Consider the following 20,953-nt stretch of genomic DNA (forward strand, 5'->3'; position numbering starts at 1 on the left):
TTCAGAAATAATAAAGCAAGAGAGGACATGCTGGATGGACTAATGGATTTTTAGTTGATTTATTTTTCAAGTGACCCTGAGCCTGAAACAATGAATCAGATGTCTTTGCTTAGAGTTTATGACAAACCACTTTAACCGCCTGAACATTTCCTCTGAAGGACAGAGAGAGCGTCTCCTTTATGTGACCATCAGCCTTCACCATTAGAGCCGATTAAATGTCTTTTAGACAGGAAAAACACTTCACCGTAATAAACCAAAGTACAAGTGCTAAACTTAATGCCGTTTTCTACTGATAAAGAACGAGACGCTACGTAAATTAGACATAAATTCACCTCTTAATGATCTGAAAAGAAAGTGGAAATCAGTTTTCTTGTATCCTTCATGACGCAACACAGAGCGGTGGGGATGTTCCACGTGTCCACCGGGGTCATGGCACGATCCTGTGTTGCGCTAATGCGTTGTAAGATGTAAAGTAAAGGAGTCAAATCCAATAACGGAGGAGAGAAAAAAGGTGTAATTACTGCAACACTGATTGGCAGAACCGCCCACAGTACATCTATTTCCATCGCTGTGGCACTTCTGCTGCCATAATCAGATGAAGGGTTAGAAGCCTACGACGCTTCAGTGCCAATGATGTGCAGCACTTTCATCAGGACTGCTTTTTATTTTTCTAATTTAAACAGACACACTCCACCAGGCCTTTAAAGGAACAAATCTTCTCTTTTTCTTTATCTTGTCCTTAATCTGAAGCTACTTTTAAAATGTCACAAAAGAGAAAAAAATGTAAAGAAAAAAAAAAAGAATCGGAAATTAGTTTTTCAATCCCAGATGTATAGATATTAGGAAGTTATTCGCTTTTTCTTATCTTTTCTGAAAAATATACCATTGTTGGCTTTCGTTTCAGGGGACTACTCATAATCAAGAATGAATTTGAACTGATGTGGGTTTTTTTTTCCATCTTTCTCGACTAATATAGGAATGTAGAAAAGTATTCATACAACTAGAATTTGGTCACATTGTCTCAACTCACAACCACGACGTTCAGTTTATTTTATGCGAATTTAAAGCGATAGACCAACACAAAGCAGTGCCTAACTGTGTAGTGGAAGGAAATCGATACATACTTTGCAATTTTGAAAATGAAATTTGAACATTTTTCACCTCCTCTTTATATATTTATATGTTAGTATTTAGAGACCAAAGACTTATCAAGATCCAGGCACACGCCAGGCAATTCAGGGAGAAAGGGATGGAGATATTTAAAGCAGAATTAGAGTTAAACCCTATCCTAAGTTTATATCAGTCAGTCCATCATCAGAAAATAGAAAGAGCACAGTAGATCTTCAAACCTACCAGGACGCGATCTGGATGGTTTTCCATGATCTTTATCGGGACACACTTGAAAACATTTAATTTCACTTCCACTTCACAACTACACACCACTTTTTATGGGAATTTCAAGAAAAGTAAAAGTTATAGAACCGAGTTAAGTGCTTGGGATGTCACGAATTTTTGAATGTTTCCTTTTGCAACTCACTGTTTGTGTTTGTCTGAGAGTCTGCTGCTGGTGACTTTGGGACTTGTGGTTAAGAATGATCACAATTCCACTTATTTGCTCACGGATGTTTGCAGTTCTTCCCGGTTCGATGGCGGTCATAAATAAACCACTTACCAGTTTCCTCTTCCCCTGGATGGAGAGTCCCTTCTCCTTATTGGCCATTAAGCTTCTCTGGCCGCAGACTGCTAACGACCCAACCACCTGGAGCTTTGTCATGATATGTTCCTGCTTCCCTTTTTTATTGACCATCTGCACATCGGATATATCTTCCTGCCTTCTTCCTTAACGACGGCTGCAGGGTTTTTTTTGTCTGGTGAAGCACCTGGACGCATGGCGGTCCTGCACGTGCCAAACACCAGGCCACCCATCCTGAGGAAACCCCCAGGCTCCTTTCTGTTCATGTTGCATTTTGTGAATCCGCTCATGTCTTTTTAAAAAGTTGATTAAGAGTCTGCATCTATAACTAGCTGATTGCAATTCCCTAATCACAAAGTTATTGACTCTCTGCTTGAGTTGGAGGAAATGCAAATGTGCGTTCTTCTGATTGCATCCCTCGTTTCACCTGGACAATGTCAGAGGTTCCTAATGTCCCACTCATTTGTCAATTAGCTCAGTGGGAAAACACGACACAATCAAACCTTTTACAATTGGTGAGAAAGAAAACAAAACAACAACTAAAAACCGCCTTAATTGAATCTGTGTTTAGTATGACACAAAGCATGAGACGGCGACAACAACAAAGACACCCAGCTGAGGCCGTTTCTGTGTTTCAGGATGTATTAAACTCTCATATACTGCTTAGCCTTAATCCTGAACAATGGAGGCAGGCATGAGTCAGGCGCCTAAAAATAAGAAGAGAAATATCTGGATGTGTGTGCGCTGTTGATATCAGTGGACGTAAAGTTATCTTTGGAGCAAAGGTCACTGGAGAAAAGCAGCAAGGGGAGGAAGCACCTGCGTCTCTTAGCAACACTCTTTTGTCGTATCTTCGTGGGGACCAACGCTGATACAATACAGACCCACCTCCATACAGTCACAACTATAACCTCTGAAACAAGTTGTTAGGACTTTCCAGATTTTCTCACACATATGACTCAGAAACCTTTTTTTTTTTTTTTTTGAGAAATTAAGAGGTGCAATTGTTGGTCTGCTTCGGATTGTCGTCTTTTCCTGCGTTTCCTGATCGCACTCAAACTTAAGGTCAGGCACTGCAGGCCTGACTTTCTCCTTCAACACTTTCTGCCGCAGGAAATCCTGCATTTATTTACCAAAGCCTCTGGAATAGATTTGCAATCCTTTCCAGATTGATCAACCAGTTTGTGTGTATACTTTCTGTGATTAAGACAATGATTTATACTTTTTTTTTTTTTAGATGTCTTTGCCGATTTCGCGTTGTTAGAGAGGTTTTATGAGAGTCAAGCCTGGATGCATCTTGTGGAATTCTGCCGTCCTCAGAAATGGGGATCACCACTTTTAAATTTTGATTTAGTAACAATAGTAGGACCGAAAGCGGGGAACGCATTTACTTTTTACACATGACGACAAATTGGTTTGGACATCATCATTTTTTATAGTCATCATTCAAACTGGTATTGATAATTATTCTGATAAAATGTGTTTGGATCTGAAATCTTTAACTGTGACAAAATAGAAAAAAAAAAACCTGCATCGTTTCTCTCATAACCAAGAAGTTAATCTAACTTATTACTGTATTTTTCTCTCTTTTCTGTCTGTCGCTCTATGTTTCTTGTATTATCTGTTTGAATTAGTTTCTTAAAACACCATAACAACAATTTATTATAAACTGTCAGCAATAATTAAAACGTGCAGCAGCAGAGACAATCATAAACCAGTTTGTTTATGAGCGGTTATTTGCTTACATTCCATTATTTAGATGGAAAACAGGAAGGCTTCGCCTAATGAAGCCCTGAATCCTATCAGGCTCGTCTTTAAATGAATAACAGTGAGACAAAAAGGCACCAGTCAAAGATAGGAGAGGCTGTGTGTGTGTGTGTCTGAGCAGGTTTGTCAGTATCCGTCCACAATTAAAAGCAAACTTGTCCTGACACACACCCATACCTGATATCTATTTCAAACAAATAAGCAAATAAATTGTTTTTCTCTCTGGCTTCACACAGCGAGAACAAAACAATAAAATCGTGCCTCACTTTCTGACTTTGTTCTGTTTCAGCAGTTGGTATGTATTATCTATATTGTCTGAAATTAAATGTGTTTTTTTGTCCATTGTCAGTGCGCTGCTGCCAGATAACTTTTTTTTCTAAACAAAGTAGTACTCCAGCTTCTGAGCTAAAGCTATTCTCTACACCTATAATAAATTACATAAATCAACCAGCCTAACTTCAAACGAAAGATTTAATCAAAATGTAATGTTTTTATATCTCGTATTGTAGAAGAAATCAACAAGAGCAAAATCATTCACGTACAAATTATTTCAAGGTGTCCTATTGATTAGTGCTGCTTCTCCCTGAACTGTTCATTGTGTATTAAACAGGAACTTATATTTAAAGTTGCAGTGGGTAACCTTAATTAAAAATGTTTTTTTTTTTTTTTGTTCTTTATATATTTGTTAAAACTGTGACTATGTCCTGAAAGAATGATACAGATTATCTGTGGGAGAAAAAAAAAAAAATCAAGCTCCTCTGCCTCTTCCCTGTTGTCGTACCGACATTTGCAGAAACAACCAATCAGAATCAGGAGGAGGGTCTTAGTGCTGTCAGTCACCCTCGTGTACGCACTGCTAGCTCTCTTCAAATAGATGCATTTCTATTGTTTATCATAGTCACAATCACAGGATTGTACATTGTCCCCAATGATGCTTTGTTACTAAAAGGGTTCAAGCAATTTATGGATTAAAAAAATGTTTTCTATTGGACCTTAAAAATACTCACTACATGCAGAGCAGGATATACATATTTTAATGCAGTATATTGTATTTTGTATTGTATCAAAACAGGTTAATCTATTTTGCTTTTCTTTCCGGCGTCTTGATGTTGGTTTTCGACAAACTCAGCTTAGAGTCATCATGTCGAGAGGCGACGTTTCCACCAGCTGACCTGGAGTTTCAGAATCACCATAAGCGCAAACTGTACACTATAAAAAATTTGTATTGAGTTTTTTAAGCTACCAGAGGATTATCTTTACTAAATTTAGGTGACACAGGCGTATTTTCTGGACATATACTATAACAGCGTTAACATTATTCATATAGATGTGAGTTTGGATGTGGATTTTTGATGGCCATCACTACGTGGAATGCCGTTATTTAATATAAAGCAGAAAACTTAGTTTTTTAGCAAAAATAAACATCACTGTGGACTTGAAACATAAGATAAAAAACCATTGTGCTGAAAGATGCAACGTTTGCAAAGACTCAAAAGGCAATCATGAAGAGCAAACTTGAACATTAATGCAGGAGGTAGAGCAGAGAGGAAGAGAGCGAGGTCCTCCATGCAGGCGTCAGCTGTTTCTGATCTGATCTCAACTGATTTCATACATCTCAAAGGTGAAAGAAAGTCATTTGGCAACTATAATCTGCAGATTTAGTCAAAGAGGAAAAGTGATTTGAAAGAGAAAAGAAACGAAAATATGATGTGGAGAACACATTTCAACTTTAAAGGGTTAGTTTGGATTTTTGAAGTAAGCTTCTGAGAATCACAGTGAGATTTGCTAAACGACAACAGCTAGTTAACTTTAGGTGTTTGATTAAATTTATACTGAAATGAGTGGGACAGAACATTGTTAGCGGGTATGATTTGCATTACAAATTGTGTTTTAGTGCATTTACGGTTCACTGAGTTTGGTGGTTTTATCAATTCACCACTTTTCCTCCTCCATCAAGACCAGGATGAACTTTTAGATTGTGTGTGTGCAACAGTCTGGATCTTCGCTCTGTGTCTGGATCAGCTCATGTGGCAGATTGTCATCCATGCTTAGCTTGTTAGAGTTCCACCACTGTGTGCCCACTTTCCCGACAAACTCACTGAGGCGACATCTTTTTTTTTACAACAGGTATGCCATCAACAACCAAGAGTAACTTCATAGATACTCACTTCAAAATAATTTCAATTAATCCTTTAAACACCTTACAAATAAAACAACACTTTGTCATGTTTCGCAGGGATTTTATTTGATAGCCTGGCACAAAGTAGAAAGGAAATGAAGGAAATGATGAAACATCAAACTGTGTAAGCTGCCAAAGATTGAGACGAACCCTGAACCAGAACAATCAGACTTAGAACCAATATGAAGGACTAGCAAAATATCATATAAGAGTAAATTCATTGTGCTCTCTAATTGAAAAAACTAAAAACAGGCCTCATGTTTTTTTGATTATTCTGGCAGATCCATAGAGCTGTCTGCAGGACAGTGTGTGAGTGCATGGAGGTTTATGTGTTACCTTCATTTACTTTGACTGGGTGAACCAGCAGGTGTGGTCTTCCAGCTGAAGCTCATCAGGACTAATCAGTATCAATTAACCTTGACGTCACATAGTTAACCTGACCGTTTATTTATTGATTAGAAAGCTGATTAGTGTGGAAAAGCGAGCCTCATTTTGATATGTAATCCCGTCTCTATTTTGCCAAATATGTTGTATTTCACTATTTTCCAAAATAGTGAATTTGTAAATGAACAAAAAGGGGATGTTTAAGCCAATCATTTAGAGTTGGTGTCCATATATAAGAGAAAATTGTCTTAATTTTCATGTTGTGCTTTTGGCGGGTTAAAACATATCAGTTCTCTACACTGCAAAAACACAAAATCTTACCAAGTATTCTTGGTCTAGTTACTAGTACAGACATCACACACACATACACACTTGAAATAAGACAAAACTCACAAGTAACTTTTCATCACGACATGGAAGCTAGTTTTAAATAAGTATTTCCTTAAAATTGGGGGGGGGAAAGCACTTGTTCCATTGGCAGATTATTTGACTTATAACAAGTCATTTTTTTGCCTTGTTTTAAGTGAACTAATCTGCCAATGGAACAAGTACTTTATCACCAGCATTGGGGTTTTATTTACTTAAAACTAGCTCCTTATTTTTGCAGAAAATCTGTTAGTTTCGTCTTATTTCAAATGTATTACAATATTTGTTCTACAAGCTACGTATACCAACAATTACCAGTTAATATTTTGTGTTTTTGCAGTGTAAATTTTATTTACAACAATACTATTAGCCATATTAGCTTTCTGGAGCGTCCCTCTTCCTTCTTAAGATATAAAGAGCCAGTTTGCATAAAACCCACAGTGACAGAGTCACGAGGTGCTTCAGACAGACAGAAGTAAGTAGCTCGCCAATTGAATAATAAGGGAAAGGAACCCAGGAGCTTTGCAGAGAGCCTGCAGACAGACAGTCACAGTATAGATTGAGTTATTAAAATGAACCTTGAGGAGGTATGCATTTCATATGCTTTGAAACGACTGAGGAATACATTGAGGGAAGGAAATGTAATCTGGGCAAAGATACAGCAAATGGCAAATTAGCGCCCAGTTTCGTAATCTAGTTAATATGAAATGGCAAGAGCTGCTTCAACATAAAGAGGGAAAAATACTAATGGAGCTTCACCATCAAGAGGAAGTAGCATTGCATATAGCCTTAAACCACAGCCACCCACGTACTATTGAGTCACTGAGACGACAAGGAATTTCCAAAGATGTGAACACAAAAGTAGAAGAGAGGGATGGCGGACTCTAGCGGAGAGTCTTTCCGATTCTTAGGCAGGAAGAAATCAAAATGGTGCAAAAACGACATATAGGGATCAATGGAGGCAGTGGAGAACTGTTAGCTAAATGGGAAAAAAAAAAGCTTTCAGTACCCACAGTTGCCTGTACATCCCCTCCCGATTTAATACCGCTCCAATTGGTGGAAGTCATGACTAAATACACCACATATTGATTTACGCGTGAACGTGCTTCAGCGCTCTGATGAAGTGTTTCTTTTTTGGACCTGGAATGTCTTACAGGTCAGTGCTGGAGCGTCCTGCCTGTTTCTCATCACTGTGTTTTACAGGAGTTTCTGGAGGGGTGCCCAGGCTTTTATATGTTTGATTAAGTTGAACTAAACTCCCTTATGGCATGGCAGCTATTTTTCATTTAAGTAGCCCTGATATTAAAAGAGAGTTTTTAATGTCTCCCTTCATTGTTTGTCCCGACTTCTCCCACTTGTGGTCTGACTCTCACTGTTACCAGATACAGTATGTTGCTACATCTAAAAACACGCCCTGCATGAGTCTCAGTGTAAAGGAATTGAGAACATTGTATGACAAACATTTCCAATCAAATCTCTAAGATATGGATGTGACTTTATATGCGATAAGTGTGTGTATATTGGGATGAAGTGTGTGAAATTCAGTGTTCTGCAAAGTCAATGCAAGGTCGTGTAACTTTATGATGTTGCCGTCTTTCTTATTTTTCTTTTTGATATTTCAGATGAACAACCAACATCCTGCGCAGTGTCAATGAAAGTGGCAACGTCAGTAAATAATTACCTGAAATACTGCAGTCTTCTTCACCACTTTCTCAATCTTTATCGGTGCAGACAGAGGGTTTGCATAGTGTAGCTGCATGTTACCATTGGCTCATTGCTGGAAAACTTGAGTTCTACTTGTTTTCACTCCGTTTCAGAGGTTCACATGTGTCTGTATTGTCTCTGACTTGGGGGCCATTTTGTTCAACATGTCCATAAGACATAGAAGATGGAGATAAAATTTTGAGGTAATTTTACACGTGTAAAATGTATAGGATGGCAATTCTGGAAAATCATTTTCCTGATGCTAAGCCACTAAAGCACAACGTACAGTAGATAAGCTATGATGTGACAGGAGTATAATCATTTTTGTTAAAGGGCGAATTTTAAATATGGAAAAGGGATGGCAGTGATGCATGGATACTGGAAATATCATAAATTCAAACAGAACTCCTTCTTTCACCTGTTCTGTCAAATACATTGTAGACAACAGACATGGTAACAGGATAACAGATAAATCTGGAAATGAACTGCCTCAGGAAAGTTGTATTTAAGTTCTGGGGAGGTGATTACAATGCAAAGGATCAGGTGAGTAACAAAATGCATGACAGATGATCGGTGGCATGAACACAGGGAGCTGGGATAAAATGATTAACTATTCAGTGTATTAAGGTGTAAAAATCAGATTTTAAACAATCTAGATTATTAATTTAAACAGAAAAATAATCTGAGAAAATGTTTGACAAGCTTCTTTTTTGTTTTGTCCTTTTTATTCTCCTGAGCTTTTGAACTGGCAGTATTTTGTTCTGCATAATACAACAGCTCTGGTCTGTGAGAAATCAATAGTATTTATTCTGGCTGTAATTTACATAAATCTCATGAATATGAACCCAAACTGCAAATATACAGCATGGCAGAGGCGTGATATGGCCATCATTTCCCTGAAATGCACAAATATCAATTTCATTTACTTTGTCTCCGTCAGGAATTGTCTGTGAGGTGGTGAGGGAGACGCGGTGGACCCAGGTTGAAGTGAGAGAAGTGATGATTTAATGAGTCACAAATACACAATCCAGGCAGCACAGGTGAGCAGAGGCAGCTCAAATGCTGGTGGCAAACTGGTGCAAACTTCAAGGCAGCACAGGTGAGGGAACGATAATGACTCTCATACTGGTAGTAACTGGCATAAATCCCAAGACCTGTGACACAACAATAGACGAGGAAACACAGACACAGGTGGGATTAAATACACAAGGGGGCAATCAAGGAAACAGAACACCGCTGGGATCAATCAAGGTGTAGACGGGACAACAAGGAGACTCAACTGAACGCAGAAACCTAAATAATCACACAGAAAACCCAGATCCTCACAGTCCGACAATCTAGGGTTATTCACTGTTTGAGCTAAACACATTTTTATCACCACTCAGACCCTCAGCTACTCTTCAACCTATTAATTTGGACTAAAGAACAGTGTCAGATGCTGTACACAAACTGGGACGTCTTAGAGTTCAGTTTACACATTTGAATCGATGGATTTCAAAGCCAAGTAGGCAAACGGATAAACTGCCAGAGACCAGGAGAGCAGGCAAAACCTTGAGGTGAAATGAAGAAGGCTTGTGACGCAGAGAAGCGGATAATGGAGAGTGATGCCTCTTTAATGGAGGAATCTTTCTGGCATACGATGGAGAACACTAGGACTATTTGCAAGTAGGACATAAAAAAAAATACATTGATAAAAGGTTTTCATTTGGCAGCATTTAGCTGTTTCTGTTGTTGACAGTATTTCAAGGAAATTGCTGGTTGATTTACTGGAGGGCTAAATTAGGTGAATGTTTGTGCCAACGGGAAGATTTTAAAAAGTAGTGGTCGGTGCTTTTTTTTTTGATATTGGTAAATAATATGTGTATTTGTTCACATGAGACAGCAGTAAGTGAGGGAGACTAAGAAAGCTGATAAAAGTTATGTGACCTAGCAAAGAGAAGAAGAAGAAAAAGTCAGTAAAGTCGAAGGTCCTTTGAGTAGATTTAAACATCCTGTTGAATGTGAGAGCGGCCACAGAGACGGATGTTGTCACGGCGATGCTGGCTGGTGTCCAGCGTTTCAAAGTCTGTGAGATGATGAAGCCAGATCATCACATATGGATGTATCTATCTATAGATGGATGGATGGATGGATGGACCACGATAAGCCGAGATCTATCAGCATTTGTGAGCTGCATGCCGCAATATAGGAAATGATCCGAGTCTTCCTCCTCTCTTAACATTACTGAATAATAAAACGCAGCTGATAAAAGTCTGGAAAGACGAATCATTTCCTGTCTCGAAGAGAACTGCAACATGGGTGACATCTCTCCCGGGCCCGGAGGGAAACTCATTTTAGCTGCCATTGAGATACTGCAAGCAATCTATAACCAGAGGAGGAAATGACACAGCTGCAGTGTGTGACTGATGAGGAGTAAGGAGGGGGGGCAGCATCATTTAGTGACACATAGGCTATCTAAATTTAGCCCACCTACTCAAAATGCAGTCTTGACATGAAAACAGATACAATCGTGTCCTTCTGTCAAATGTGGCAGATTCTTCTCGCTTCTCCTTCCGCAAGTCCGTCGGTAGCAAGTAAGATCAGCACAATGAGAAAAAATGGATTTCTGGACTGTCTCTTTAAACACAGTGCAGTTTACAGTAATATATTCCCATATGAGAGCCATTAAGACAGAGTTGGGTTTGAAGCTGACATTTAGAAGAGCAAACTCCCTGACTGCATTTGATCTTAAGGCATTTGCCTGGGTGGCATGACAAACAAAGGTCTCCCCCACTCTTAATGAAATGTCAAACCATTAGCAGCGAAATGGCAGAGATTACCGTGTTGGATCGGCTTCTTTCACAAAACTCCCTGTATGTATGTTTGAAGTCCACGTTGATCTTTACGTGTTATTATTGCAGAAAAACCCGAGAGACGAGCCACAAGCCTGTCTGGTATAAATACACTTTTTTACAACCACCAAAACTTTTGGTATTTCAAAACCAAAAGTTTTGGTTTTGAAATACCAAAACTCTGATCAAATAATTGACCTTGAGGGCAGAATATGATGATGAATCTTGTGACAAATCCTAATTCAGTCTGACTCAGAGTCAAACAGCTGCAGGGACTTTTGGAATAAAATAAGGCTTGAAAAAGTTACGCAACATTCATTCATATTCTGCAGACGCTTTACTTTTTCACGGTCTTTACCGATCCCCAGTGTTCACTGGGTGACACTCTGGACAGATCCTCAATCCACACAAACTCACACTTAACGCAACTTATCAGCAACACCCTCCCACCAAATGACCCTGCAAGAGTGAGGGCTATAAGCAATGGAGGGACTGATAATATGCTATGGCCATTTTATTACCTACAGTAATAAAGAGAAGAATGCTGGAGAGTTATCCAAGATGGAGTCAGTGACACGCTCCATAAGGAGAGTAAGTGAAAAAATGTCACGGTCAAAATAAAAGGTAGCTAGCTGGTCACTGAATTCTGTATACAGTCAATTTAATGGCATGTAGAGTGGAAGAAAAAGGTGTTGGGGGGGAAAGAAGATGAACTGCAGCCTACGGAGAACTGAGAAGAAAGGCCTATAGGAGCTCCACAAGAGTCCAGGAGGCCACATGAAGGCAGAATATAAGCTGTTAGAGGAGAAAACGACAGACCATAAGGAAAATAGTTAGTCAAGTGCGCCACCCAATGGTCAGAATTTAAAAAAACATTATTTTTTATTTTCATTTTTTTTGGAAATCAAAATAAATACCTCTTAACACATGATTAATTGAGTGTCCATCCAGATACTGAGGTAAATGGTAAATGGCTTGTACTTGTACAGCACTTTATCAAGTCCAGAAGACCACACAGTCACTACAGTCGTTCACCCTTTTACTCACACACTCACACTCTGATGGGGGCAAGAAACTACTGGATAGTAGCTATAGCTGGCATGCAGGGGGTCCACCAGGTCCTCTGACCCCCACCAGCAGGCGAGGCAGGTAAAGTATCTTGCCCATAAGGACACGAGATGGTGGAGCAGGGATCGAACCAGCAACCTGCCGATTGCATGGCAAACTCACTCTGTGAAAAAAATCCACATCAAAATGTAATTTAAAAATGTAATTGTTTAAACTACAGAAGCAAAAAAAGTGTTTAGGTTTTAAACTTTTATTATTATATAGAATGCTAAAAACAAACCAAAATCTTAAAAAGTGCACCGTCACGTGTTAACCTATAGATGGAACCAAAGAGTTATCAAAATAATTCAGCTGCTGAAGAAGATTATATCAGCATTTGTCAAACCTTACAGACATGGAAACAGAGCTCTGACAAAACACTGGAACTTTGAGTGTTTGCTCACACACCATACAAAGTACAAGATATAGACACTGGTGAAATGTTTTTATTTTAAATTTAGAAGGACATAAAAAAAAATAAACTAAAACAAATGACAAACTTAATCAGAAAAGTATTTCCTCAGAACATTTCAGGATGTACACTTTGATTCATTTGTCAAATAAACAGTAAAAAATGAACATTGACACATTCTTATTTTCTTTCAACCAAACGAAAACAAAGGCAGATATTTAACAAATATGTACAATTACAGAAAATGTAATCAACATTTTTTTTAAACATTTGCTGATTTATACATATTATGCTTAAGGTGCATCACTGTTCGATTTCAAGCTGAAGCTGAATGTTCTTATCATCAAATTCAAAGTCAGCAGACATGAAACTCTCTCTCTCTGTGCTTCCACTCCAGTCTTTATTTTGTGACAGCGACTCATGGGTTAAATCTACAACTAAGCAACAGCGAAATTGCAAATGTTAAGATTACAGATGTTGCGTTTGAAATGGACAAACATTTTCTGCAAACAAAAACAAAAAATACAGCTCAGAACGAAAAACTATCTTCTTTTTTGTTCACTTCGGCATAGAGACCCTCCAGACCGTCAGCAGACACTTTCACCTCTGCGTACAGCGTCTCCTGCTGCTCTCCGTCCTGATCGGAGGCGGAGGAAGCTGGGAGGAAGTAGGAAGCTGGGAGGAAGTTCAGCTCTGCGTAATAAAGTTCTTCCTCTGCCTTTTCAGCTCTCATTGGGAAAGCAGGATCCTCGTTTCTTTGCTTCAGTAGAAAATACATATTTTAGTCTTTATCATGATGGTGTTGATTGTGCCAAACAAAGAGGCTAAATTTTTGTTCACCTTAGTCTGTTGAGGAGTTGAACGTCTGAGCTTGCACAACCTGGGGGACGTTAGAGAGACGTCAGAAAGAGTCTGGTGAGTTTCAGGGGACAATACAAACATTCAGACTGAGAGAGAGAGAGAGTGAGAGAGTGAACGCTGATGTGAAGCAAGGGGCGAAACATCAAGAAAACTAATACAAGAGGAAAGGAGAGGCTGTAAAAACATTGGTCTGGTTGGAAGATTCCAACTTTCACCTGCACATAATTGAAAGTAACAGCTTGGGAGAGAAAAAAGATACATTTCCCCTCATTCTTGATTTAAAATCGGATCCAGGTCAGATTCCGGTGTTTTGAAACAACTTAGACGCTTTTTATTTTTTGATACTCACCAAGCAGCAATGGCCATGAGACAGATGAAACAAATACACCCGGCCACAACGGGCAGCCAGTGAAGAACTGTAGTTGTGTCTTGGGAAAACAATTAGTAAATATTTAAACCTGTAATAATACGAATTAGACTTTTAAACAGAAGGGATTTAATGAAATGAAATATTAACCTATCTGTTTGTTGATCATATTCACAGGGATCAATGATGATGTCTGATTTCCCAGATCATTTGTAGCCACACAGTAATACTCTCCTCTCTCAGTAGCATTGAAGCCATAAACTTGTCCAGACACATTCATGGCTCCATTTGTGCTGTTCCTGAACCAGGTGAAGCTGGGTGGAGGTTTGGCTCTGCTGGAGCAGTTCAGCTCCACCCAGCTACCTGCTGACACCAAACCTGATGGACTGATGGATGCTGAGGTGTTTCTAGGAGCATCTGAGGAAAATGAGACACACATGAACTTTACTGATCAGAAACAGCTGAACCACGACCTGCTGACAGGATCACTTACATGAAACACTGAGAGTCACTTCTGTGTTTACTGTCTTGTTTCCTCCAATCACAGGATATCTGGCAGAACATCTGATGTTGTATCCATCATGTGTGTCTGACAGAGTGATGTTCTTCTGGATTTTAGTTGTAAAGATTCCCTCTGTGTTTTTCTCTGTTTGTTTGAGAGAGTCTTGTTGGAGATTCCAGGTGAGTTCAGGAGGTGATTGTGGACACGGAGTGAAAGCTGAGCAGGTTACAGTGACAGACTGATGCTCCTTCAGGTCACCACCAGAGATATTAATGCTGGGACTCCATGGAGAATCTGGGATTTCACATCAAAGAGTCTGTTTTACAGTGCAGACAACAAACTGTTTCTAATACTGAAGTCAGATCTTATTTTCAGTTTGTTTGTTTTTTTACACCAAATTAAATGTTTTATTTTACTACATTAAGAGAGAAATGTCCTCTGTTGTCCCACAGAGTGACAATTCATTTGTAATAGCAGCTAGGTAAATGGAAGCATGCATATTCACACAAAGACAAAAAGAACACACACACACGCACACCTTGAACCAAGGTGTGCGTGTGTGTGTAAGAGGTATGGTAAGAGGAGATAATGGTAAGAGGAAATTTGCAAAATAACAAAAACAACATGGAAATAAAAGTCTTTTTCTCCTTACCCTTAACTGTTATATTAAGAGGATGACATTCAGCTGTTGCCATATATGTCCCTTTATGAATCCGTAGGAAGTATTTGTCAGTATAACTCGTCTTTAAGACAGGAAACAGAGTGGTGCAGTCTCCCTCACTCAGGTTTCCAGTCATTTTCAGTGAAAATGTGTTAACTGACCCACTGCTGTTGAAGATAACAGCCTCTGGATTGCGATTCAGATTTGAAATAGTTCTCAACCAAACTCCATAGATGGGTCTCCTGTTGTTGAATGTATAATGTGTTGAACTGAATTTACATGGGATTTGCAAACAAGATCCACTCAGAGCTTCAATCTTCCGAGGTATGTCAGCAACAAGATCTGGATTGGGACAACCAGCCGAATCACCTGCAAAAACACCTGTAAAAAAAAAAGAGATGACAATAATGTGGAGCAAATCTTGACTTCCTGATCCACAAATGTCAACTCAGCAGCATCGTGTTACAGGTGGAGCCTCTCAGACTAGAAATGATTCAAGTGATGTCTGTGAACAAATCAAAGAGAAGAAACATCTCACCTGGGATGAAGAAGACACTCAGTAACATACTGACTGTCAGCATTTTCTCAGACAGAGCCGCCATCAGACTCTGATTGTCGTCCTTCATGTTCTTGAATGGAAACACGATGAAATCAGCTGCTTTACTTTGGGGAGCTAATTTAAGAAACTCTAAGCAAAAACATTCATATTTATTACCACATTGTCAAATTCCTAAAATGATGGAAGTAGACTGCTGTGGGTTAGAATTATGAGTTGAACACTTTCTCTTTAGAAAGGGAAAGTAAATTTCAAAACAAACTTGATTTTCCATCATGAAGCTAAGAAGGATTCACTGTACAAAGTAATTTAGCAGGAATCATGAAAACGGTCGAAAACATATTAACATTAACTTACCAATAATTTGCTGTAAAAACGGAAAATGGTTTAGTGTTAGCTAATTAGTTGATCAGCAGCAGAACAAACACACACCTCCGGTTTCCTCACAGAGAATGGCGCAGAAAACCAGACTTGATATTGAAATAACAACTCTGAGGAAGAGGAAGTCGCATTTAAGCAACATTATTCTGCAATCATCATTTAAACACTATTTCACAGCTGCCTCGCAATAATCAACTAAAACATCAAATATAATCTTCTCACTTCTAACTGTATCACACTATTGAGTCCAGGTAAATTATAAACGTTTCTCTTTGGCATAAGACATTTACAGACATCAGTGATGATGTTTGAGTTTATCTTTTCTCAGCACCTTTCAGAACTTCTTCATTTTTTTTTTTTTTTTTTTTACCTCAAAAACCAACATTGTCTGCATTTCACCTGAATCCTGTGACACAGTCATAGTGGTTCAGATGGGGACGTAACAAAGAAAAAGCTTTCTGTAAATATTTGTAACAGTGTTGCGCTGCTGTTTGGAGAAAACCCTTCACTTTAAAAGATGTACCATCCATAAACACACAACAAACATAATAGATGCTGATTATAATTTCAGAATCTGAATTTTTAGCTCTGTAAATTTTGATTTTATGACACAGTAACATCAGCAACAGTAGTCGGCAAAATGAATTCTCGATCAATGAAATATACAAACCTGACACATCTATTCAGCGCATAATTTTGAAGATTGTGTGCAAAATATTTTTAGATGTAGTGTATTTGTTATTTAATGCTGTGCAGCTAAATTAATGTAGATTTTTTTTATTTTAAAGTATATTGTCCCCTATAAGTTTTAAGAAGAATAGTTAAAAGTTACTTTTAGTTCTTGTCCTTTTCTATGGCGCCCCTGCACTGTTGGCGCCCTGAGGATTTGCCTATGCAGCTTAATCCAGGGACTGGCCTTGGTGTTCAGTTTGAAACATCTTTAATTATTTTTCTTTATGTTTTTAGTTGATTAGAATCCTTGTAATGATCTAAAAGTATTTTATACCTTTCCTGATTATGCTGTCAGATAAATTCAATATCTTCTTTGTGTTTTTTCTTTCTTTTTTTTTTTCCCAGAAGAAGGTTTAGATGATTTCTTATTTTTTGTGCAACGCAACAACTCTAGTGCTGTCGTGGTTACCAAAAAAATGTCAACAAAGACCATGTTAGTCATTCAGATTAGCAGTCAAAAAATTGACTGCTTAGCCTTAAACAATGGGAACAAAAATCGACTCTAACATTCACAGAGTGGTGAAAAATTATGGCATTTATTTTGACACTGTCATCGTCAGATTATTCACTATTCAGTAAAGAAGTTTAAAAGAGGAACTGCCTGAATACATCAAAGTGCCTGAACAAAATTATGTAACACAAGAAATATGAGAATTTTCAATTAACTTGGTTTAAAACATAGCAGTAAAATTTGACACAGCACTTAAAAATATAAGCAATGTGCTCGGTCTCTTTTGGTCTAAAAATGAATTTATTTATTCCCAGCAAAAAGAATAGAATACAGGTCACTATTTATTTTTTAAATGCATTGGAAATTGCTTGCTGCATTTAGTCTAAATCAGTGAAAAAGGGCTTCCTCAATAAAGGCTGATGGTTAAATGACAGAAAAGGGGAAAGAAATAACAAACATGGCAAACAAAAGATGAATAATTTGTGCAGTAGTTTTCCTTGTTTCCATTTTAAGAAGATTTTAATGCCAAGTTCAAATGTTATCTGCTTATCTTGCAATAAAAATCAACACATGTACAGTCAAATTCAAATGCAAGAAAAAATAAAGATATTGTCCCACTAATAGTGAACGTTTTCTTCGCCTCCTTGTGGCTCATGATGCCTGAATCTCCATCACTCTGTTGACCTGCTCTGGTTCTGCTGGATCCTGTGGACATGAAAAAGCAAAGTGTCGCTGCTCTGTGGGAAATTTACAAAAAATGTTCAGAGGAAAATTTTGAACGTTGAAAGTGTGAGAGTCACTACTTAGTCTGGCTGTATTCACAATAAATCCATCCAAGGAAAAAGAGATAAATGCATTCTGACTGACTCTTGGCCTCTAACTAATTACTTTTAAAATTATTTTAATGTTAAGAAACTCATATCCTTTACCTTCCTTGATCTGTCGGATGATCTAAACCAGCTGAAAGAAAAATGTGATTCTGATTAACATAACACACAGTAAACCCCAGCATGAAGCAGAGACCAGCAGCAAAGCATCAACTCAAAGGAAAGTGAGTCTCACCACTCAAAGGTGACGACTGCACTGCAGAGGATTATGATTCCCAGGATCTTCACTGTAGCACAGAGAAAGAGTCCAAACTCTTGATGATCTGTAACAGAACAGTACGATCAGATTGTCTTGAATGTTTTGGCTCTGATTCATCGGTTTATATTCCTGCTGTGTGCAGTTAAAAATGTACAAAATTTGTATTTTATTGAACACAATATAAATCCATGTAGAAATCCTCAAAGAATTTGAAACTCGGAATCAAACTTACCAAGACATAAAGCCCTAAAGACTTGGGGCAAAACTCTACATGCAGATAAACAAGTATTGGGTCAAATGTTATCCACTATTCTACACTACTATATCAAATAGCCTCAAAAATTACTATATTGGAGGTTATGTTTTGAAAGCAAAAGTTGAATACGTATAAATTATTGCATACTAATCACTGTATGCAAAACCTTGAAAAGGGGAACAATTAAAACAACAATCAGATTTACCTTCAAAACTAAGAAGTATTGATGATGTCTGATTCCCCAGATCATTTGTAGCCACACAGTAATACTCTTCTTCCTCGGTGGCGTTGAAGCTGTAAATCTGCTCCACAGATACATTAATGGCTCCTTGTTTGTTGTTCCTGAACCAGGTGAAGCTGGGTGGAGGTTTGGCTCTGCTGGAGCAGTTCAGCTCCACCCAGGTACCTGCTGATACCAAACCTGATGGACTGATGGATGCTGAGGTGTTTCTAGGAGCATCTGAGGAAAATGAGACACACATGAACTTTACTGATCAGAAACAGCTGAACTATGACCTGCTGACAGGATCACTTACATGAAACATTGAGAGTCACTTCTGTCTCTGCTGTCTTTTTTCCTCCAATCACAGGATATCTGGCAGAACATCTGATGTTGTATCCATCATGTGTGTCTGACAGAGTGATGTTCTCCTGGATTTTAGTTGTAAAGATTCCCTCTGTGTTTTTCTCTGTTTGTTTGAGAGAGTCTTGTTGGAGATTCCAGGTGAGTTCAGGAGGTGATTGTGGACACGGAGTGAAAGCTGAGCAGGTTACAGTGACAGACTGATGCTCCTTCAGGTCAGAGGGAACATTAATGCTGGGACTCCAAGGAGAATCTAAAATTTCATATAAGACAGTTTAGAAAGTGACTGTTGACAATTTGGATGCGTTCCAGTTGAAGTGGTGCAGACGACAAAAGCTTTCAATGATTGATGTTTAAAAGAAGTCAGAGCCTTCCTTTAAATAGGCTCTGACTGAGATTACAAATTTTACATCAAAACATGGTTCGAATTTCTACATAGACTAGAAGAATAAGGGAAAATTTACAAAATAAGATAATATGGTTTTAAAAGTCGTATTTTTTTCTCACCATCAACTGTTATTTGAAGAGGATGACACTTAGCGCTTGCCCTGAATGGCCAGTTCTCGATGCGGAGGAAGTAACTGTCAGTATAACTCGTCTTTAAATCAGGAAACAGAGTGGTGCAGTCTCCCTCACTCAGGTTTCCAGTCAAATTCAGTGAAAATATGTTAACTGACCCACTGCTGTTGAAAATAACAGCGCTTGGTTCGGCATTGAAATTTGAGATATTTTTCAACCAAACTCCATAGATGGGTCTCCTGTTGTTGTATGTATAATGTGTTGAATTGAAGCTACATGGGATTTGCAAACAAGATCCACTCAGAGCTTCAATCTGTTGAGGTGTGTTAGCAATAAGATCTGGATTGGGACAATCAGACGAATCACCTGTGAAAAGAGATTCACAATAAATATAATGCAGAGCAAATTCTGTCTGCACAGAAAGTCCATGATCAATAAACTCCAATTCAACTGCAGCATGTTCCATGCAATGCTTTTAAATACCATCAGGAGAGTACAGACTAGAAATGATTCACATAATCTCCAAATAAAGCAAAGTGAACAAACATCTCACCGGGAAGAATGAAGACACTCAGTAACATGTTGACAGTCAGGATGTTCTCAGACAGACTCCGACAGACCTTCATCTCTGGAAATACATTAGACCATCTGCTGCTGGCTTTTAGATTAACGTGGCTTTAAAGTTGTTTTTTTTTTTTTCTTTTCTTCACAACTTCTGCCAATTCACCCAATCAAATGCAAAACCTTCATCTAGAAGAAAAACGGTTGCAAGTTGAAATTAATATATCCATAAAGCCCCAAAATGATAAAATAAGATGTCTGAAAGCCTACATATATTATTCTTAAATTTAAAAGCAAAGATTAACTTACCAAATGTCCAGTGAAAACAGAAACAAGTTCAACCAGTATGAGGAAACTGCAGGACCAACTGAGCAGCAGTTTATTTTTACCGCCAGTTTTTCTCGCCTTTTTTTTTTTTTTAAACTAGTCTCCATTTACATCTCACCACTTCCCTAAAACACATTGACTTCGGTTCAGAGTTGAGTATTTATAAATGACCATTACTTTACCTCTGTTTGCATAGAATATCTTTGACTTTTTACTTTATTTGCTGTTTTTGTTGCATGTTAGCTAAAAGACTGCTCCACTCCAGTATCTCAAGTTCAGCTAGTGATCAATATGATGTTGCTCTATGGAGAAACCAGGCGCATATCGGTACAGGGTTTTTACAGATATCACTCTCACTTACTCTAAGAAATATTTCGGAGAGTGAGTTATATGTCATTCAATTTGTGTTTATTTTGATTAATTTTGTGCATTTGTGCTGTCACATTTGACTAAAACGTCAATGTTTTTTAGCATTGTGCCACTTCATGGTTCATCATTTAGTTTCTGTGACTTAAATATTGCTGACGTTCAGTTCCGTTTCTGGTAGTTTTTTGATACTTCAGTTAAGTTTCAGGTGCAGAATTAAAGCAGGTGGATGTATTGCATTTTCATAATGTATACAGCGATTGGTTAATGTCAACAGGAGATGCTATTTTCAAAAAATGTA

At 38.2% G+C, this 20,953-nt stretch overlaps 2 protein-coding genes across 3 annotated transcripts; both read right to left on the reverse strand.

Moving 5' to 3' along the window:
- Positions 1 to 12,478: 12,478 nt before the first annotated feature.
- On the reverse strand, positions 12,479 to 15,833 carry LOC102217355 (sialic acid-binding Ig-like lectin 14). 2 transcript variants are annotated; one of them, XM_023326044.1, is made up of 8 exons: positions 15,748 to 15,833; positions 15,373 to 15,463; positions 14,826 to 15,215; positions 14,165 to 14,467; positions 13,822 to 14,088; positions 13,654 to 13,732; positions 13,284 to 13,323; positions 12,479 to 13,203 (listed from the first exon to the last, which is right to left on the reverse strand). In XM_023326044.1, the coding sequence occupies exons 2-8, from the start codon at positions 15,458 to 15,460 to the stop codon at positions 12,973 to 12,975; spliced, it is 1,398 nt and encodes a 465-aa protein (XP_023181812.1). In that variant the 5' UTR covers positions 15,461 to 15,463; positions 15,748 to 15,833; the 3' UTR covers positions 12,479 to 12,972. The 2 variants fall into 2 exon arrangements, with proteins under 2 accessions (XP_023181812.1, XP_023181811.1); XM_023326043.1 differs by having other exon boundaries at positions 15,373 to 15,522.
- Positions 15,834 to 17,286: 1,453 nt separating this feature from the next.
- Positions 17,287 to 20,085, reverse strand: LOC102217609 (sialic acid-binding Ig-like lectin 10). Its single transcript, XM_023326045.1, has 7 exons — positions 19,952 to 20,085; positions 19,387 to 19,764; positions 18,833 to 19,132; positions 18,502 to 18,756; positions 18,017 to 18,104; positions 17,884 to 17,914; positions 17,287 to 17,659 (listed from the first exon to the last, which is right to left on the reverse strand). Exons 1-7 carry the CDS (start codon positions 20,022 to 20,024, stop codon positions 17,606 to 17,608), a joined length of 1,179 nt encoding a protein of 392 aa, XP_023181813.1. The 5' UTR covers positions 20,025 to 20,085; the 3' UTR covers positions 17,287 to 17,605.
- Positions 20,086 to 20,953: the final 868 nt, after the last annotated feature.

The sequence above is a fragment of the Xiphophorus maculatus genome, chromosome 21 (genome assembly GCF_002775205.1).
Source record: "Xiphophorus maculatus strain JP 163 A chromosome 21, X_maculatus-5.0-male, whole genome shotgun sequence".
Lineage (NCBI taxonomy): Eukaryota > Metazoa > Chordata > Actinopteri > Cyprinodontiformes > Poeciliidae > Xiphophorus > Xiphophorus maculatus.

Excerpts from the sequence above, each read along its gene's own strand:
- LOC102217609 (XM_023326045.1), bottom strand. The coding sequence starts at position 20,024 with ATGAAGGTCTGTCGGAGTCTGTCTGAGAACATCCTGACTGTCAACATG. Across the intron at positions 19,765-19,951 it reads GAGTGTCTTCATTCTTCCCG|GTGATTCGTCTGATTGTCCC; the intron begins GTGAGATGTTTG and ends CTCTTTTCACAG. Across the intron at positions 18,757-18,832 it reads AGTGACTCTCAATGTTTCAT|ATGCTCCTAGAAACACCTCA; the intron begins GTAAGTGATCCT and ends CATTTTCCTCAG.
- LOC102217355 (XM_023326044.1), bottom strand. The coding sequence starts at position 15,460 with ATGAAGGACGACAATCAGAGTCTGATGGCGGCTCTGTCTGAGAAAATG. Across the intron at positions 14,089-14,164 it reads AGTGACTCTCAGTGTTTCAT|ATGCTCCTAGAAACACCTCA; the intron begins GTAAGTGATCCT and ends CATTTTCCTCAG. Across the intron at positions 13,324-13,653 it reads CTCATGGCCATTGCTGCTTG|GTTGTGCAAGCTCAGACGTT; the intron begins GTGAGTATCAAA and ends AACGTCCCCCAG.